The sequence below is a fragment of the Myodes glareolus genome, chromosome 6 (genome assembly GCF_982192425.1).
Source record: "Myodes glareolus chromosome 6, mMyoGla1.1, whole genome shotgun sequence".
NCBI lineage: Eukaryota > Metazoa > Chordata > Mammalia > Rodentia > Cricetidae > Myodes > Myodes glareolus.
Window position 1 is genome coordinate 27,167,484 of NC_142031.1, and position 21,402 is coordinate 27,188,885.

Below are 21,402 nucleotides of genomic sequence, written 5' to 3' on the forward strand. Positions count from 1 at the left end.
AACTGCACACAGACTAGGATTGTTTTAAATCATGTATCAGAGCTTCTTGTACCTCTAGTATTTCATTGCTCACTTTCTGTGAATAAGGATGTCTTCTATCATGACAAAATAAGACCAAAGTTAGAAAATCTGACATTTTCCTGAGTAGTGTTCACATTCCAACTTTGTCAGTGTCTTTTATAGCAAATTTCCCCTCAAATAGGGGATTCAGTCTAGAACAAGAGTCAGCCCTTTCCCACTGTCCGCTGTGTACCTTATTTACACATTTACCTATTGGGCTGTGTGCTCCTAAAGTAGAGCAGTGAAGGAGGGTGGATATCACAAAAACTGATGGCCATGAAAAGCCTAACACAGTTCCTAACCAGTCTTCACACTGAAGTGCTAATTATGGGTCTAAGTAATGGCTTAGCTCAGCTGTCATGTCTCTAGCTTTTTTCATCTAAAAAATACTTCCTCAGCTTCTTTTATCTTTTATAAAAATGCACTTTTCTCAACTAATGTAATGTCCCCTTTTGGGGTTTGTCTTAGAGATTCTATTGCTATGATAAATCACTATGGTCAAAAACAATTTGGGGTGTAAAGGGTTTATTTACGCTTATAACTGTCAGGTTACACTCCATCACTGAGATGAGTCAGAGCAGGAACAAGGAGGCAGGAATGAAAGCAGAGAGCATAGAGGAACACTGCTTACTTGCTTGCTCAGCCAGCTTTCTTATACAATCCAGGAACACAAGCCCAGGGATGGTAGCATCCATGGTGAATTGAGCCTGCCCACATCATTCATTAATCAAGACAACCCACAGAGTTGCCTACAGGCCAAGTTTATGAAGGTATTTTCTCAACTAAGATTACCCCGTCCCAGACATGTCTAGGTTGTGCCAAGTTGACAACAAGCAACCAGCTTGTTGACTTGTGATAGTTATCTCCTTACAATTAAACTGAAGTGAAGTGACACATTATAGATGTGATAATACAAAAGCAATGCTTGCTCCCTTTCAAAACATCTCATTCTAAATGAGTTACATTTTTTTTTTGTCAACTTGATACAAACTAAAGTCACCTAGGAAGAAAGCAGAGTCAGGGAGACACCATGGATCTGCCGCCAGAGTAAGACACGCTGCTGAAACTTAGCTGGTAAGCTGCTGCCATGGCGATATACAGATTAATAGACATGGGTTAAACTAAGATGCAAGAGTTAGCCAATAAGAAGTTAGAGTTAATGAACCAAGTAGTGATTTAATTAATACAGTTTCTGTGTGGTTATTTCGGGGCTGAGCTAGCCGAGCAGCCAAGACAAACAAGCAGCCAGCTCCCTCCAACAGACCAAAAGAAACTGATCTCAGAGGCTAGGAATAGAAAGAAAATCCGGCCCTTCTCTCCACAGTGGTACATTCATTTGCCCTCCACAGACTGTGGATAAGAGAGTTAAAGTCTGCACCAAAGGCAATTTTTCTAAAATGAAGTATTTTACAAGGGTAGCCTAAAATATAAAAAGTATTCCCATTCACTCCCATGCCTAGTCACATTTCACGAGAAACTACGCCCTGTACCCAGATGGGGCAAAGACAGTAAGGAGGTTTTTCCAGCAATCTAACTATTGGATGCATAACCAAGGTAATTAAGCCAGAATGTTGACAAGTTGTTTGTTCTCCAGCATATTATGTAGCAATATTCATAATAGCCAAGAAACTAACACAATCTAATTAATTGCCCATCAATTAATAAAGAAATTTTCTTTTGAGAGATAAACAATGAAATAAATGATAGATAAACAATAGAAAACTATTCCTCCATAAAAATAAAAAAGAAAATCTATTACTTTTTGACCTGGGTGGACCTTAAGATCATCACATTAAATGAGGAAAAGCCAGGAAGAAAGCATCAGTACATCCTGCTTTCACCTCAATGTAGAGTATAAAAAGCTGATCCCATAGAGCTTGAGAGAAGAACAGTGGTTACCAGAGGCCAAGGAGACAGGATGGCTGACCAAAGGGGACTAAAGCTACAATCAATAAGAGTAGGAAGATCTGGGGTGCTAATACACAGTAATGAATAAAATATTATTAAGAATTACACATTTCAAAAGGATCCAAGTCTGGGCATGGCAATTTACACCTGTAATCCTAGTACTTAACAGAGGGAGGCAAGGTGATGGTGAGTTTGAGGCCAGTGAGGGTTATAGAGTGAGTTAAGTCTATCTGAGCTACAAAGCAAGATCATGTCTGAGCAAAACAAACCACTAGAAGAAAGGATTCTGAATTCTTCCATCATAAAAAAAGATAAGTTTGAGAAGATAATATACAACCAGATTAGACATTAGACAAATATAAATAAAGAAAACTCAACCCTTTCTCCATTACTAGTCATCCATCCCACTATGCTCTGCTTTCTCACAACATCCAAAAGTGTCTTATTTCTCACCTGACATCCATGCTGGACCTCTAGCACCTTCATACTCAATAAATGTAAAAAGAACAAGAAAGTACACAAACAAAATCCACAGTTTAAATAATTTTTGTTACATGCACTTAAATACAATCTGAACAGGTACGAATTTCATAAACAACCTCACTTTTAAATTTTTGAGACAGTTTTGCTATGTAGCTAATATTGCCTTTAGACTCTGGTTCCTTCTGACTTCTTCACCAGTACCAGCACAACAAGTGTGTGCCATCATGCCTGACCAAGACATACTTTCCCTATCTCAAAAACAAACAAATTAAGAAAAAAAAAAACAGTACTTTAAAAATAAAATAAAGTACTTCTTATACTTTGAGTTAGCAAGAAACCCTAATTTTAATTAATCTCTCCATATAACAGATCAAAAAACTATGTAAACCTGAAACAAAAAAGCAATTCAGTTTCTTAGCTAATAGTTTACCTCAAGCCCTTGTGTGGTCTGTATGGCTTTTTCCAACAGTGTCTTCTTGAGGTATCTTACACATTACTCACAGCTGTTTATTAGCTTATGCTACAATATGGAGAACATAAGACTTTAAGAAGTCCAGAAGCTCTAAATAAGAAACAGAGGTATGATGAGATGGACTATGCATATTCTTTCTGGAGAAGTCTGGGTTCAGCAGTCTACTCTAGTTTTAAAAGTCCTAAATGACAACTTCTACAACAGTGGTCACGAACCCTTTGCAGAGTCAAGCGACCCTTTCACAAGGTATTACATCAGAGAATACAGATATTTGCATTACAATTCATGACAGTAGCAAAATTACAGTTATGATGTAGCAATGAAATAATTTTATAGTCAGAGGGTCACCACAACATGAGGAACTGTATTAAAGGGTCACAGCATTAGGATGGTTGAGACACACTGTGCTAGACTGTGGCTTCTTTGAGTTATGTAATTCTAAGGAAGTACAAAATCCACTAAGTCTCAAACATAGACTTTTCATGCTCCCAAAATTTAAAATAAACCCATTCTATCTGTAAGTTAAAAAACACTCTCCATGACACCAGCTATTATGAACCAAAAATAAGCATGAATTTTAGCTATGGATTTTGTTTCTGGTAAGAAGATCCATTGTGATGGATGCCACTTACATAACTCCTTCAATAAACTAATTCCCATAGGACAAAAGGATGCTCCTTTTGTCTCCTATGTGCTTTTGTGGGTTACAATACAAGCTTTGGCTACAGTGATTGATGCCCCTCACCCATGATATTAAAACTGCCACAGCAATATAAAAATCACTATCCAGGAAGAAAATACCTTAGTTATGGTAAACATAAGAAAAATTTTTTTAAATTTAAAATTTTCGAAGAAATCTGACAGAACCTAACTAGATCACAGTAAGAAAAAAAATAGAATATGAAAAAGAAGGAAAATGTCAGATTTCTCACTGACTATCTGAGATGGGGATAAATATCAAATTTGAGTGATGGTATAAAGGCAGTATAATTTCAAAGAGTTGTCAAAAGATAAAAGGTGGGGCCTGGGATGATGACTCAGTCTGTAAAGTACCTATTTCATAAGCACGAGGATCTAAATTTGAGCCCAGCATTCACGCATACACACACAGTCTGGCATAGTGGCATGTGGCTGTTCCAGCACAAGGGAAGCAGGGACAGGTAGATCCTTGGAGACCTGGCCTGCCAGAGTAGTCAACCCAAAGAGCTCCAGATTCGGTGACAGAGTCTGTCTCAAAAGGTAAATGACAACAGAGGAACACAACAAACTTCAGTCTCTGACCTCCACATACATGCACTTATGCACAAACCCAAACCAACACAGACAAACACACAGACAGATACACACGCACTGATGATGATGATGATGATGATGATGATGATGAAGATGATGATGATGATGATAAAATGGAAGAGAGATAGTTCTGACTGCATTCAGGGGAAAAAAACGTAACACCCTGTGGAGCACATCATGGGAGAACAAACAGGCTAGGGGAGCACATAACAAGAGCAGCCAGGAGAAAAAGTGAAGGGAGAGATAAGGCAAAGATCCAATACAGACTACTCAGACTAGGTAAGAAAGTTACTTTATTCTGCAAATAATGAGAAACTACAATTTAAATTTACATTAAGCCTAAGATTAAACTGTATTTAGCATTATTAGGTGTCATATATAAAATGAATTACTTCTTGTGTGCCTTGTTCAAGTCTGAAAAGGTATCATAATGCTCTGTCTAAAGCTGATCCTTGTTTAACATACATGAAAACACACAAGTGAGCACCCTTGAGATGTTTAATTATCTCCAAATAAGCTTTTTTGGTTTAACTCATTTTTCTTTTTTTCTTTTTCTTTGTCTGTTATTTTATTCAAAGTCAAGTGATAGATATGCCCCTGGGTAATAAGGTCACTGGGTTAAAAGAGCATTATGACAATTATAACAAGATTACAGCTACTACAAACCAAAGCCCATTAGTCTACACTGCAGGAAAGTTATCACCAGAAATGTTCTTCCTGTGTCCTTATCAATGCAGTGCACAAAGTATTTTACCCTCAGCTCTTTCTCTATGATCTATGCAGTGTTTACTCCTATCTAACTCCACCAGGCACTGGTGGGTCAGTGGCTCTCTGAGGTCCTGAGATATTGTAGGAGAGTGACAGGAACCTGCAAGATGTCCGAAATAAACTCTAAGCTGATAAATTTTCAGGGAAAATTTTCACAGGAAAAAAATACATAAAATGTGTTCTTACTACTCAGATGTACACAAGCTCACAAATGGAAAGAAAGCAGAATGCATCTCTTTCTTCTCTAAGTACGTTCCTTAGGGTTGCAACTCCTGTGTGTTTTAGATACTATGGAAATGCAGAAGAATGTTTTCAGAGTGAAAGATAAAGTCTATTAAAATTAAAATAAAATAATTACAAAGTGAACAAAGTGGAATAGGGTCTAAAGCTTAGAAAGCCAGCCAGAGTTCTTAAAAACAAAGTTCAAGTAGATAAACAGATGAAAGCAAAGCTGTTCTAAAAGAACTCTCCAGGTTGTTTCTCATAAAGTAGTTTTCCTCTAGACCAACTACATTATAAGGTTTCTGTAAAGTTATTCTAATCATATTTATATCATATATTTATATATGTTCTTTATCATATTTATATCTTTCAGCATTATCGGTCACATATGCTAGCTTTAGAAAACATAGTTTTGAAGAGTAGATAATTTTAGCACCTAAACTTCTTTGATAACTTCATACATGTATATACCACATTCTGACTGCTCTCATCCCAGCCCCAGGCCCCTACTCTCCCATCGTCGATCCTACTAATCTCCTTCCCACATTCATATCTTTTTGTTAGTATTTCTCTGATCTTAACTAGGGCCTTCTGTGTGCCCTTGAGGTTGGAAGAATTCACTAAAAGCTGGTGGGTATGACAGAGCATACAAAACTAAAGACAACAGTTCTCCCTTTCCCAGAGTCCAACAGTAGCTTACAGTTCAGCAGCAGAGGTACGGCTCCATGAGCCTCTCCCCTATTCACAACTGGCTATTCAGGAGTCTTGTCTTGTATAGGACCAGAACAAGTAACAGGAGCTGCTTTGAGTCAGTGGCTACACTGCCTGTGTAGTATCTAGCGGGTGGGATTTCACTGCCCTTCTTCCAGCTCTTACATCCTTTGCATCCACAGTGTTCCCTAAATTTAGAAGTGGTATTATAAATGACTTGTTGGGAGCTGAGCCTCATCTGTCACTTATTGCTGTCTTGGGGTTTTTATAGAATCAAGAGTTTAAGAACACGTGATACTGCTAAACTAATCCTTTCATTCACTAAAACTTCAATAGTGTCATGAACTCTTCCATTATTTATTTTCCTAGGCATTTTAGCATAACAATAAACTTGTATCAAAATTCATTAGCAAATTTTCTTAAGAAATTTAACACTTAAGAAGATGTGTCACTTGGAACTACTCATACCGATATCTTTTTCTAGTCTCCCAATTCTTTCCTTGCTGTTACCGGTTGGTACATGCCCATGGTTTTGTCAGTTCCCCAGGTACCACTGTAGGCCACTTGAAATCTGCAGATTAAGACTGGGAGGTCACATACTATCTTGACCCAAGTGAAAAAGAAGCATGGGACAATGGTAGAAACATGTTCCCATGAAGTTCCTCCCCATCCCACTCTATCTTATTCTCAGCTGCTAGCACAGGGGTAGAAATGGGATAAATTGTAACCCTGAAGCTGATTCACTTCTAATTACAGCAGGGTCCCTGAAAAAAATATGCTGAAACTTAACACATTTACTTACTAACATTTCTCATCATTATTTACAAACCTCTGTTCTAAATCTTTCTAATACAAGTGATCAGAAAGCAACTATTAGCTAGGTTGCAGAGGCGATCATATTCTTGAGACAAACAGGTCATCAACTTGTCACACATAAATTTCACTTTGAAATTATTTTTTTACAGTTAGACTGGACAAGACATCTGAATCTAAGGAAAAACCAAGCTGTCCAGGAGCTTAACACGGAGGGTACTCAAGAAGACCTAGCACTTGCTATTCTAGCTCATACTCTGCAGTCAGCTGCAACCCGACTCAACCATTGATGGGCTCTTCTGAGGTCTGTGGGTAAGACTCAAGGAGATGAAGAAGCCTGACAGTTTAATCAAAGTGTTATATGTACAGTTCAGCATCCTGATATATGCCTATAATCTAGCACAGAGGCCAAGGTAGAGGATTTCAAGAGGAAGGCTCCTTGACTACATAAACTCTATTTTAAAAAAAATTAAATGTACACATGAGCATTTCACTTGGGTTAAAGACATCACAACTTCATTCAATTTTCAGACTCACCCATCCAGGAAAACTGCACTTTTAGAGCTCATTAGTAATGTTACTTTACAGAGCAATACTCTCTCCTATATTCGACTACAATCCCCTATTGCTCTTGAAGGACAGAACTACATTTCTTAAGATTCATGTAATACTAAGGGGTTGCTGTGTGCATTAACATCTGGATTACTGCTATAATTGTTAACCCAAGATGTCAGAGAAAGTAAACTTTTTATTATAAGAAAACACACAGGCAAAAAAGTACATAAATCAAAGTTGTACATATCATCAACATTTTTAATGTGGGAATTTAAATTGTTAATGAGCATATAATACAGTTCATTGGAGACCACAATGCCACTAGGAGGGAAGATCGTAAACGAAACCCAGGAACTAGGGGTCTGACTATATTCACAGGCTTGCTCTTCTCTGCACCCTTAATGACACCCAAGCTTCTTCTTACATACTGTTCACAGGATGGGTTAGCATAGTTAACCTCAAGATGACTAAGAAAGATGCTTCAGTATATAAAGGAGCTTAGTATATGAAAATGTCTGTACTGAAGTTAATTTAAAAGTTGGAACTCATAAACATGGCAGATAACCTTGGGTCAATAAAGGTTTCACAAAATATGAAAGGCAAACTCATTATTCACTAGACAGACAGTCCATCCATCTTTACAGGAACAATGCACAATGTACAACAACCCCAGTTATTATTATCCATCGCTTCCTTAACAGGAGGACTTTGAATTTGTTTTTTCCTTTTTAATTTTTTTCTCTAATGACTGTGACGCTTTATTTCCTCACCTGCCGATCTCTAAACTGTATGTTTGTAAGTTGTAAATTGAAGATTTAAACCATATCAATTGTTTAAAACAATTCTACACAATGCATCTACCTTTGCTCCCACACACTTCCATTGTATGATTACATCAAGACCCACGTCTCCGCCACTATCTGACCCTTGTTCACTTTCTTCCCTCCCCTCCACCCACCAAACTTTGCCCTTCCTGCCAAAGTTCAGCACTTCCTAGGAAAGTCTCACTGCCTGTTTGATATTGTACTTCACTTTAGTCACCAAAGGAAGAATTTACAGGTGCTTGGCCCCATCTATAAGACCATGACCGAAATCTGACCTCCTGTTACAATACATGAACTTCTGCCCTACTGATAAGGCTGGCAGATATAAGTAGGATTTTTCAAATAATCCTTTGGGAATTTATAAGCAGCACAGCCATAAAGGGGGGTGAATGGAAGGTCGGTTTCACTAAAAATAATAAATATTGCCATGTTTATTCAAAGTGTGCCTTGTTATGTTCCAGGCCAAAAGTTCAGATAAACACTATTGTAAATGACAAAATATTAGAACTTTTTGTTACTTGTGTTATGATTCTTCCGTTGAACACCAATAGAACTGTTTTATCCTGTATAAAGCCCTGACACTGAATAGCATGTCCTGAGATGAGATTATTGGATTTTCTTGAGGGTTAAAAGAAGGGTGGCTATCTTTTACAATAAAAAAGCCAGCACTGACTATTATATAGTGCTAATACTAAGTGGTACAGCAAAAGAAGGAAGAAGAAGAGGAGGAGGAGGAGGAGGAGGAGGAGGAGGAGGAAGAGAAGGAAGAGAAGGAGGAGGGAGAGGGAGAGGGAGAGGGAGAGGGAGAGGGAGAGGGAGAGGAAGAGGAAGAGGAAGAAGAAGAAGAAGAAGAAGAAGAAGAAGAAGAAGAAGAAGAAGAAGAAGAAGAAGAAGAAGAAGAAGAAGAAGAAGAAGAAGAAGAAACACTATACCTGTCCTAAAAGGGCTTTTCCATTTACTGATGAAGAATGCAACTAAATATGATGGTTAATGCAATAAACACAGAGACAGAGACACACATCAAGCCCTAGGGAATACAGATCCACTGAGCTCAGTCTGCAATATTAGCAAAACTTGCTCAAGTACAGGTACAAAATAAGTAAGAACCAGAAAATTAAAATGAAACAGAATGAAAGAAGAAAAACAATGAAATGGGAGTGGTGATTGAGGTAGAAGGACTAGTATGCAGAAAGGATGACAACGAAAACATGCTTCAGAATTTGAAATCAAGAGGGTAAGAAGCAAGAGAGGTCCCCAGATTGTTCCCTGGGCATCAGAGAAGAGGGTGCCTGAACTGGCCTTGGCCCATAACCATACTGATGAATATTTTGCATATCACCATAGAACCTTCATCTGGCGATGGATGGAGATAGAGACAGAGACACATATTGGAACACTGGACTTAACTCCCTAGGTCCAAATGAGAAGCAGAAGGAGGAAGAACGTGAGCAAGAAAGGCAGGACCAGAGGGAACCTTCATCTGACGATAGATGGAGATAGAGACGGAGACCCACATTGGAGTACTGGACTGAGCCCCCAAGGGCCAAATGAGGAGCAGAAGGAGGGAGACCATGAAAAAGGAAATCAGGACCGCGAGAAGTGCGTTCACCCTCTGATAGAAGGAAACTGATCGAATGAGAGCTCACCAAGGCCAGCTGGACTGGGACTGAATGAGCATGTGATCAAACCGGAGTCTCTGAATGTGGCTGACATGGGAGCTGACTGAGAAGCCATTGACAATGGCACTGGGTCTTGTTTTGTCTGCATGTAGTGGCTTTTTGGGATCCTAGTCTGGTTGGATGCTCACCTTCCTAGACCTGGAGGGAGAGGGGAGGAACTTGAACTTCCCACAGGGCAGGAAACCCTGACTGCTCTTAGGACTGGAAAGGGAAGAGGAGGGGGGGGGGAGAGGGAGTGGGGGGAATGGGACGGTATGGGGAGGAGGGGAGGAAGTGGAAATTTTTATAAACAAATAAATAAATAAATTTAGGAAAAGAAAAAAAAATAAAGGCACAGTTTTATACCACCACTCAGAGAAATGCAAATATACGAACACTGTACTCAGGACCCACCAGGGTCTGTCTGCCCATAGTTCTGTATGCAGGCACATGGACACGGTAGGGACACAACCACTTCCTAGGACTCTATTAATATCATAGAATTGTCCTTTTGAAAAATTTATTTTACTAGTGTTTTATAGAAAAGGAATTTTAAAAAAATGTAAATAATTTTCATAAACACTTTAATGTCTAAAAAGCAAGTTATTCTAGGTTGAATATGTCAACTTAGAAACAGAGTAATCTGAATACATGTAACTATTCTGCTTATAACCTACAATCTACTGATAGCTGTTTGAGCTATCATCAGCTATATAGTAAATATAAACAAGGCAAATATAAACAAGATTCAAGCAAGAGCAGAAGGAATTAGTTAATACTCATCAAACAAAATTTACTTAAAAACAAATTAAAAATAATAATAAATCAGAATTTTGGGTTCAATACATATCTTTATTAGGAAGGTCATATAAGGACTCACCAGAACAGAATATATGTGCAGACACCGATATACAGGAGAGAAATCCACCAAGTCTTGAGCCCCAGGTACCTAGAAGCATACAATTACAAAAATATCAATACATTAATATCAAGTATTAATGGAAAACTGTATTAACTTTATTTTTACTACACAAACAGTGGTTTGCTTTCAAAGCCAGCTCTATATTCTAAGAGGAAAATTCAAAATAAACATAAGAATAATGTTCTCAGATTACAGAGATGGCTCAGCAATTAAGAGTGCTTGCTGCTCTTTCAGAGGACCTGAGTTCAGTTTCCAGCACCACAAGATATAACTCACGATCACTTGTAATCTCAGTTCCAAGAGATCCAACACCCTCTTCTAGCTTCCATGAACACTCACACACAGGTGGCATACATACACAGAGACACACATACATGCGTATAAATAAAAAAGGAAAACCTTTAAAAAAAAAAGTCACATTCCCAAGCAAGACACATATCTGTAATGTAATTCTAAAACTTGGAATGGGGCAGGAACATCAAGAGTTCATGGTCATTTTTAGGTAGATGAAATTCTGTCCAAAAATATCAGAGAGAGAGAGAGAGAGAGAGAGAGAGAGAGAGAGAAAGAGAGAGAGAGAGAAAGACAGAGACAAAGACACAGAAAGAGACAGAGAAAGAGAGATCGAGAGACAGAGTGAGAGACAGAGACACAGAAGGGGGGGGATGCTCCCAAAAGCTTAGTTGTTATTCTAGTCACAAGCTGTATTGATAGGGTCCAAGTGGCACAGTCCCAGAGAGATGAGAAGAGAAACTGCTTTCACTGTCTTCAGAGACACTGAGCCCTGAGCCAAGGATCATCAGAGAAAGTATAAAAATGGGGCTGTACTTTGGTGACCTGAGTCACCTTCTAAAATGCATAGAGATTACATAAAAGCCAAGTTTGAGTGGTTAAAGACAAATGTGCTATACAAGATGACGATTTTTAATGGCCAGACAGTTATTAAAGGGAGTATTAAAGTGCTTGTCTTTTTCATCAAAATACAAAACTGATACAAAAGGAGGGTACACTGTATTAAAAGTGAGTTGAGAAATGGAAAAGCCAAACCAAGAAGTTACTCAACAGACTTTAATGAGTAATGAATAATTGTAATAATAATTTAGTGAATAATGAATGATGTATTGACTAAACTTAAACATCAAAATAAAAAGTAAAAATCAGGTAAGAACTGAAATCACTTTTCAGAACTAATAAGAATTCACTAGGTGACTTGACAAGGAATGAACTTTGATCTAAATTTCCTTACATGAGAAAGGAAACTATCATTTGTCATACACAAAATCAAAGAATAAAAGGGGACCTGCAAATACACGTTAAACAAAATGAAACAAAAAGAAGAAAAGTATAAAAGTACAATAAAGATCTTGCTGGTTTTTCCTGTCACGATGGTAACTATGTAAAACACAAGCATAAAAACCGTGGATGCATCTAAGCTGAGTTAGGCTGACTCATGGTTACAGTGCTGATTCCCTTTCTTTCATAAAGTAAACACTACCTCTTCTTCGGGGCACAGATTCTCTAACCAAGACTCTTCTCATAATGAAAATGGCCTTTGACCTACAGATCATATTGCACTACTCCCTGGCTGGAACCACCCAGCACTCTACCTTTTGTTTCACTCTGCCAGGCAACTTTTAGGTTTCCCTATTTAAGCTTTAAGAGTGCAGGCAAAATAGCTGCTATGGGAGCCAAAAGACTCAGTGTCATGAGGTCTCTTATGCCAAGTGACCAATCCCCTCCATATGAAGGCAGCATGAAAGGTTTAAGGAAATTTATCTTGCCAGAAAACAAGAGTTTAAAGCTATATAAAACACAACATCAAAAGAAAAAAATTAAAGATTTAAAATAGTATTTAAACTACATAAAAAACAATGTATACGCATGAAAAAGACAAAGGAAATAGTATAAAGTAAAAAAGAATCTATACAGAAAATGAAATTATTTATTTAGAATAACTATGGTTACTGATATGTATAAAAGGTATAGAGAGTTTTTCTTGCCTAATTTTGACCAGCAAATTCAACCACAGCCTTGTTTCACAGGTTCCTCACACAGTTTATTTATTTGGGTTCACTTTTGTCACAGAGCCAAAACCACAGAGTGGTTTCACTCAAAAAGGAAACCACTGAAAGCCGTTCCTCAGACTGAACCTTGGCCCATTGACTTGTCAGAGCCATCCTTACAGAATAAGCATCAATAGTAAGGGGCATTTCCCTAGGGAGCTGTGACAAATACGTTTATAGCCCCTTAGCAACCAGAAAAGGCATTTTGTTGCTAATAGATTAGGATTGGTCTATCTCCACTAATGTTTTCTAAAACGTGTATCTTGAAAGGTGAAAAAGTTCTTTCCTGTCATTGGCAGCAAGACTATCATCTGACTATTTACAGTGTCCTGATGAATAGATATTAGATCTACTATTTCTATGCCCCAAACCTAACATACAGATAAATTCTCCTGAGTACAAGCACTACTGTCTGCTTTGAAAGCACCACAAAAAGTGCTCGGCAAAAACTAAAGGAACAAAAAGAGGCTCCAGCTCATCGACTCTCTCTCCCTCCACAAACAGCCCAATATTTAGAAACCCTTCTTCCCCCTTGCTCCCCTCTGAGAGCACACTAGGAGTGAGCACTGTGAGGAAGCAGAGAGTGCTGAGAGGACAGAGGCATGACAAGTATGCACTGACTCATGTTGCTTTGAGCTGGATGTGTTTTCTCTGCTTCTACTAATGAAAAAGAATCACTTACATCTACAGAAAGCAAGAGGAGAAAAGCAACAAGCACTGCGTGAAGGAATGTCACCCTTCTGCAAGATGGAATGTAGTTTCTAAAATCTTAAAAACACGAGGTGGAGGGCTCTGGGACAAAAGCAGCTGCCCTGGTACACTGGCAGCAACCTGTCTGCTTTAAGGTCCACATTCTGTTCTTTATTCTGCTCTGGCAGTGCAGGCTTCATATTTTCTTCCCCTCCTTTGCCTCCTCTCCCTTCAAATGGCAAATATGACTCAAGCAGACTTAGGTTTCTTCAGGGAGGGGCCCAAGTACACGTTCCTAAGCTAACAATGACTGTCTCTAATGGTTTCTGTCTCCTAACAAAAGCCATGACTCTTTTATCAGCTTCATCTAATTTTTCCTTTCCAAAGTAAACAATGGAGCCCTTGCATTTTACACAAGTCCAAATTTGACAAATCATTATCCACAGAGACTGGAACTGATAAGAGATAACTTTGTGGTGGAACACTGTCATTTCCTCTTATAAGGGCTTGCTTTGGGGCTACAACAACATGATTAAAATAGTTAAATATTTCCTTTGCCTGGCAGTCAGGAACTCAAGGCATTAAGACCCTGGAGTCTGTATTTTTCTACAAGTTCAAATAGACCTAGGAAGAGACCAGCAGTGACCACAAACAGTACACAGTGCACATCCCTGCTTTGTGTCTAATGTTAAGAATTCATATGAAATCACTTCATCACCAAGGACAGCAACTGCCTAATTGTCTGAACAGTTCCAAGAGCAAAGTGAATGCTTCCAATCAGCCAAAAACTCAGGATTTTCTCAAGAAGCCATGGCTGGTAAAATTTCAGATGGTACAGTTACAATTTGTGGCCCTAGAGAACATCATATAAAGTAAGAAACACAAGCATTTTTTAACAAAACAAATGGTAGCTATTAAAAGGGATGTTAGTGTTGCACGCTATTACCATTTCACATTCACAAAGACAGTAACAGTTTCAGGCAAGCCAAAGCAGTCCAATCTTCATCTATAGACTATTTGTTAACCGGCATTTACATAAGATACGTGCATCAGCAGTCATCACACAAGCTACTCGTAAAGGACAAAAGTGACTCAAGGACAGAAGAGAATACAGGTTAAGAAAACTACATGTATAGATGAGATAAACAGCACCTGAAAATGACCTTATATCTATATGACACTACTTCTTGAAGAAAATTTGAGGATTTAGAATAATCTTGGACTATCTCACAGTTAGGAAGAAAAGAATTCACATTTCTGATCACAAAAATTTTTGAGAAACACCAGGATCTGATTTAAACACGATCTTATTTAACAAACTTTGCTTCAGGAAAAAGGGGGTCTCTGAGAATGGAAAATGAGTGATGGAGGTTCATCTCCTCAAGCATAATGGGGTACTATCACACATAAAAGAAAATTCCTGATGTAAAGTAAGTGATGCCACTCCAGCTTCAACAAGCAGGTGCTAAACTTCCCTTCACTCAAAGAGTCTGACTGAGTCTACTTTCTTTGTTTTAAAAGACTCACTAAGGTTGACATCCTAGCATGCCCAGGAGGCTCAGGCAGAAGGACCTTGGTTTGAAATCAGCCTAGAATATATTTCAAGACCTTGTCTAATAACAAAAAAAAAATCTGTACACAAACTTATCTAACCTGATAAATGTTCTTTTGTTGCTATATAAGCATACTCTTATACAAGAAAAACTGAACACAGAGAGAGTTAATTTCCTCCCTCCACCCAAAGCAACAAATAGACGATGAGTCTCCTACACTGCTTATAAACACAGAACATTACTCCACTCCAGTCTTGCTGTTCACACATTTGCCATAGAGGACAAACACATACACAAAACTTGCTCTCACTCACCCTTGTACATATTCTTCATTTATTTTTCTCTTAAGAAACCTTTCAAAATAGATGAACAAAATAGTTTGAACAAAAAGAATATAATAGAGGCTTGCAGGAATTTAGGTATGTTTATTACTCATTATCTGGGCCATTTTCCACGTTCAAAATCCTTGTAATTGCCACTTCATACAAAGCAGTTTCTTGGTATTAGCAAATAAATGCAGAAATTGTGGTTCATTTCTAATCATTAGATGGATCTGAAGTCATTAAAATGTACCATGCATTTTCTGCAGGGAGTGAACAATAAATGATTAGCTAGAGAGACTCAGCTTCTGTATTCAGAGATTCAACTGAAGCTGCCCGTATTATGTTTGGAAGCCAAAAAATACCTGGCAGACATTTTTCACCAGGCTGCTTTCTGAATTACTTTGCCATCACAAGTTCAGAGAAAAGAAGTATAGAATTCATTTGAAAATAAGATCTCATGAAGAGAGACTAAACACCATAGACTGAGTAACCAGAAGAGGAAAAAGCAGAAAGCAGGGGAGGACAGAGGATAGGGCATAACAATAAAAGAGAAAAAGAGACTATACTTTCATGGGTCAACTCTGTAATCTAAAAGTCAATGTAGGCATCTGTTACCAGACTGCCCCTGGAGAGGTAATTGTCTGGGTTCCGGGTTAGAGGGCTCTACTCTCTAGCCCTAGCCCTGGAAGGGACATCCCATGCCCCACACCCACCCACCAAATCCCAGAGACCCTGGAGCAGCCTCCCCACATGTGTAACCATTCCCCACCACATCTTTGACCATCAGAGCCTTGGCCCTGACTGCCTATGTAGAGAGCGTTGGCTCTGTCTACATCTGAAGGAGCCCCAGAACCCTATCAGTGTCCACTAGATGCACAAACCTGCCTGCACCTGGAGGAAGAACAACCACCTAATCCACAAATCCCACCTTAAACAACTGTAGGGAGATGGACCCCATAAAACACAAGTCCCACCTGCACCCACTGGAAGAAGAGATGAGCAGATGGCAACATAAGAACACATCCAACACCATAAAGGGCAATATGGCACCACCAGAACCTAGTGGTTCTTCAACAGAAAGACCTGAACACCCTAACCCAGAAGAAGCAGAAGGAAATCACCTTAAATATAACTTTATGAAGGTGATAGAGACCCTTAACGAGGAAATGAAAAAATTCCCTTAAAGAAATGGAAGAAAAGAAACAAAAAAATTGAAAGAAATCTCTTAAAGAAAGCCAAGAAAATCAGGAAAAAACAAATAGGTGAAGCAAACAGTTCAAGACTTGAAAATTGAAATAGAGTCAACAAAGAAAACAGAAACGGACAGAATTCTGGAAATAGAAAATCTGGGTAAATGAACAGAAACTACAGATACAAGCATAACCAACAGATTACAAGAGATGGAAGAAAAAAATCTCAGGAGTTGAAAATATGATAGAAGAAATAGATCCATCAGTCAATGAAAATGTTAAATCCAACAAATCCTTAACATAAGACATCCAGGAAATCTGGGATACCACGAAAAAACTATACCTTATAATAACAGGGATAGAAGAAGGAGAAGAACTCCATCCAGATCAAAGGCACAGAAAATATATTCAACAAATCATAGAGAAAAACTTTCCCAACCTAAAGAAGGATATTCTTATTAAGATACAAGAAACTGACAAATACCAAATAAACTGGACCAGAAAAAAAATACTCCTCACCATATAATAATCAAAACACTAAACATTCAGAATAAAAAATAATATTAACAACTCCAAAGGAAAAAGGCCACGTAACATATAAAAGTAGATCCACCAGAATTACACCCGACTTCTCAAATAGAGCTCTGAAAGTGAGCTCTGAAAGGTCCTGGATGGATGTGCTACAGATACGAAGATACCACAGATGCAAGCCCAGACTACTATACCCAACAAAACTTTCCATCACCATAGACAGAGAAAACAAGGTATTTCATGACAAAACCAGATTTAAACAATACCTATCTATAAATTCAATCATACAGAAAGTACTAGGAGGAAAACTCCAACCCAAGTAAGTTTGCTGCATTCATGAAAACACAGGCAAAGAAAATCTCACATCTTACACCAGAAAACCCAAAAGAAAGGAAACACACAAACACTACCACCGAAAAATAACAGGAAAATAAACAACCACTGGTTATTAATATATCTTAATATCAATGGACTCAATTCACCTATAAAAAGACATATGTTGACAGAATGAATACAAAAATAGAATCCATTCTTCTGCTGCATACAAGAAACACACCTCAATCTCAAAGACAGACATTATCTCAGAGTAAAGGGTTGGGAAAAGATTTTCCAATCAAATGAAACTAAGAAACAAGCAAGGATATCTATCCTAATATCGAACAAAACAGACTTCAAAGTAAAATCAATCAAAAGGGATGAAGAAGGACACTTCACACTAATCACAAGAAAAATCCATAAAGACGAAGTTTCAATTCTGAATATCTATGCCCCAAATACAAGAGCATCCACATACGAAAAAAAAAAGGGGGGGGATACAAACTGGAAAGAAAAAAAAATTGCTACTTGCAGATGATATGATAGTATATATAAGTGACCCCAAAAATTCTACCAGGGAATGCTTAAAACTGATAAACACCTTCAGTAACATGGCAGGATACAAAAATCAACTCCAAAAAATCAGGAGTTCTCCTATATACAAATGATAAAAGGACTGAGAGAAAATCAGAGAAACATCACCCTTCACAATTGCCACAATCAACATAAAATAACTTGGGATAATGCTAATAAAAGAAATAAAAGACCTGTATGATAAGAACTTTCAGTCTTTGAAGAGAGAAACTGAAGGAGATATCAGAAAATGGAGAGATCTCCCATGTCCTTGGATAGGCAGGATCAACATAATAAAAACTGCAATCTTACCAAAAGCAATCTAAGATTCAATACAATCCCCATCAAAATCCCAACACAAGTCTTCACAGACATCGATGGATCTATTTCTTCATATGGAAAAACAAAAAATCCAGGATAGTCAAAACAATTCTGTACAAGAGAGAAACCTCTGGAGGCATGACAATCCCTGACTTTAAGCTCTACTACAGAGCTATAGTAATGAAAACAGCTTGGTATCGGCATAAAAACAAACCGAAAGACCAATGAAATCTAACTGAAAACCCTGTTATTAATATGAACACCTAATTTTGACAAATAAGCTAAAATTATACATTGGAAAAAAGGAAGCATCTTCAGCAAATGGTGCTGGCATAACTGAACATTGACATGTAGAAGAATGCAAATAGATCCTTATCTATCCCGATGCACAAAACAACAGTCCAAATGAATCAAAGACCTCAATATAAATACAACCACACTGAACCTCATTGAAGAAAAAGTGGAAAGCAGCCTTGAACGCATGGGCACAGGAGATCACTTCCTAAATACAACAACAGTAGCACAGACACTGAGCGCAATAATTAATAAATAGGACCTCCTGAAACTAAGAAGCTTCTGTAAGGCAAAGGACACAGTCAATAAGACAAAATGGCAGCTTACAGAATGGGAATAAAACTTCACTAATCCCATATCGGACAGAGGGCTGATCTCTAAAACATATAAAGAACTCAAGAAACTACATCAAAATACCAAATAATCCAATCCAAAAAATGGGGTACAGATCTAAACAAAGAATTCTCAACAGAAGAATTGCCAATGATTGAATGATACTTAAGGAACTGCTCCAACACCCTTAGCCATCAGGGAAACACAAATCAAAACAACTCTGAGATACCATCTTACACCTGTCAGAATAGCTAAGATCAAAACCACTGATGACAGCTTATGCTGGGGAGGACATGAGTAAGGGGAACATTCTTCCATTGCTGGTGGGAGTGCAAACTTTTACAGCCACTTTGAAAATCAGTACAGCAGTTTCTCAGAAAATTGGGAATCCATCTACCTCAATACCCAGCAACACCACTTTTAGGCATATACACTCATATCACAAGGACATTTGCTCAACTGTGTTCCTAGCAGCATTATTTGTAATAGCCAGAACCTGGGCACAAACTAGGTGCCCCTCAACCGAAGAACGGATTTTAAAAAAAGTTACATAGTTACATTTACACAGTGGAGTACTACTAAGTGGTAAAAAAAAAAATGACATGTTGAAATTTGCATGCAAATGGATGGAACTAGAACAAAACATCCTGAGCGAGGGAACCCAGACCCAGAAAGACAAACATGATATGTATTCACTCATAAGTGGATATTAGATGTAAAGCACAAGAAAACCAGTCCACGATCCCAGAGAAGCTAGGTAACAAGGAGAACCCTAAGAGACATACATGAATCCCCCAGGAAGAAGAATTAGACAAGACCTCCTTAGAAAATTGGGAATATGTGGTTAATAGCAGAAGGAGAAGAAAAAGAGAGAAGGGGAGGGAGGAGAAGAACATGAGAGCACAGTTTGGTTGAGATGGGGGAAAGGACAGAGAGGGAGAGCAAGGAAAGAGATATTTTGATTGTGGGGGCCATTATGGGACTAGCATGAAACCTGACACCAGGAAAATTCCCAGGAATCTGCAACAATGACCCCAGATAAGAACCTACCCAATAGTGGAGAGGGTCCCTGAACTTGCCTTCCCCTATAACCAGATAGATGACTACCTTAATTTTTATCATGGAACCTTCATCCAGCAACTGAAGGAAGAAAATGCAGAGATCCAGAGTAAAGCACTGGGTTGAGTTCCTGAAGACCAGTCCAAGAGACGGAGGAGCAAATAATATGAGCAAAGAGATCATGATCATTATGGGGATACCCACAGAAACAGCTGACCCGAGCTAGTGAGAGCTCACTAACACTGAACTGATAGCAGGGAAAACTGCACAGGACCGAACTAGGCCCACTGAATGTGGGTAAGTTGTGTGGCGTGCGCAGTCTGTGGGGTCACTGGCAGTAGGATTAGGATTTATCCCTAGTGTTTGAACTGGTGTTTTAGAGCCCATTCTTTTTGGAGGGATAACTTGCTCAGCCTAGGTACAGAGGGAGGACCTGTGCTGCCTCAAAGTGATGTTTTAGACTTTGCTGACCCCCCTTTGAGAAGCCTTACCCTCACTGAGGAGTGGATGGGGAGCTGAGGTACAAGGTAAGTTGTGGGGAGCAGGATGAGAGGAGGGAGTGGAAAATGGGATAGGTATGTTAAATGAAAAAAGACTGTTTAAAAAATAAATTTAATAATAAAAAATAGAAAATCATTGTCAAAATGAGCAAGACAGGAATAAGTCAACCATCATCCATAGTTCCAGGGCTAAAAATAAAAACCATACCAAAATGTCATTCTTCCTGTTAAGATAAGAAAAAAATGAGAAGATTTTAAAATTCTCTATTAAGTAAACAGGAAATAGATGTATGGAGAATCACACCTTAGGGAGGACACCAGACCAGACAGTAATGGTATGACAACTTCAGGATAATTGTGCAAAGTGTCTTTTACAATGACCGCCCCATTTTACATCTTCACACCAGTGTCTCTGACTGACAGATGCACCACAGCACATCCTTGCCAGTACTGTTGTTGCTTTATTTTTTAAAAATATACCTAATGTAATAAGTGTAAAGTTGAAACAAAGTTTTTACAAGAAAATGTTAGAAATTATTATGTGTCCATTTGTGAACTGACTTACTGAACTGAACTAAACTACATCCAAAAAGGAGCCCTTCCTATCCAACAGTAAAGACAGAATGAGAATGGTTTCCATGAACCAGCATGGGGTAATTTTCAGGTTACATTTTGAAATGAGATAATTTTTATGTATTATGCTACATAGCATTAGAAATAATTAAAAATACATAGACAAACTAATAATGTTGATAATGTAAAGGCTATGTAGAAGTGGACAAAGAATAGAGATAGGATTTCACTCAATATATCCTCTCATGTAATTTTGCCTTTTGAATCAGGTTTATACTCAAAAGTTTAAACTACTAAGACTATAAGTACCCTAAAATACCTTTAGGCAGAATAAACCTATATAAAAATTAAATGGAATGTGGGACTGAAAAACAAGGAAAATGCAAAAATAATCT

At 38.2% G+C, this 21,402-nt stretch overlaps 1 protein-coding gene across 7 annotated transcripts in view; it reads right to left on the reverse strand.

Moving 5' to 3' along the window:
* The window catches only part of Exoc6b (exocyst complex component 6B), a 459,484-nt gene that overhangs the window by 262,082 nt on the left and 176,000 nt on the right, over positions 1–21,402 (reverse strand). For all 7 annotated transcript variants that reach the window (XM_085690547.2, XM_048416402.3, XM_085690545.2 and 4 more), the window contains exon 8: positions 10,648–10,716. In XM_085690547.2, the coding sequence (XP_085546673.2) occupies positions 10,648–10,716 (69 nt within the window). The remainder of the gene's footprint in view (positions 1–10,647; positions 10,717–21,402) is intronic.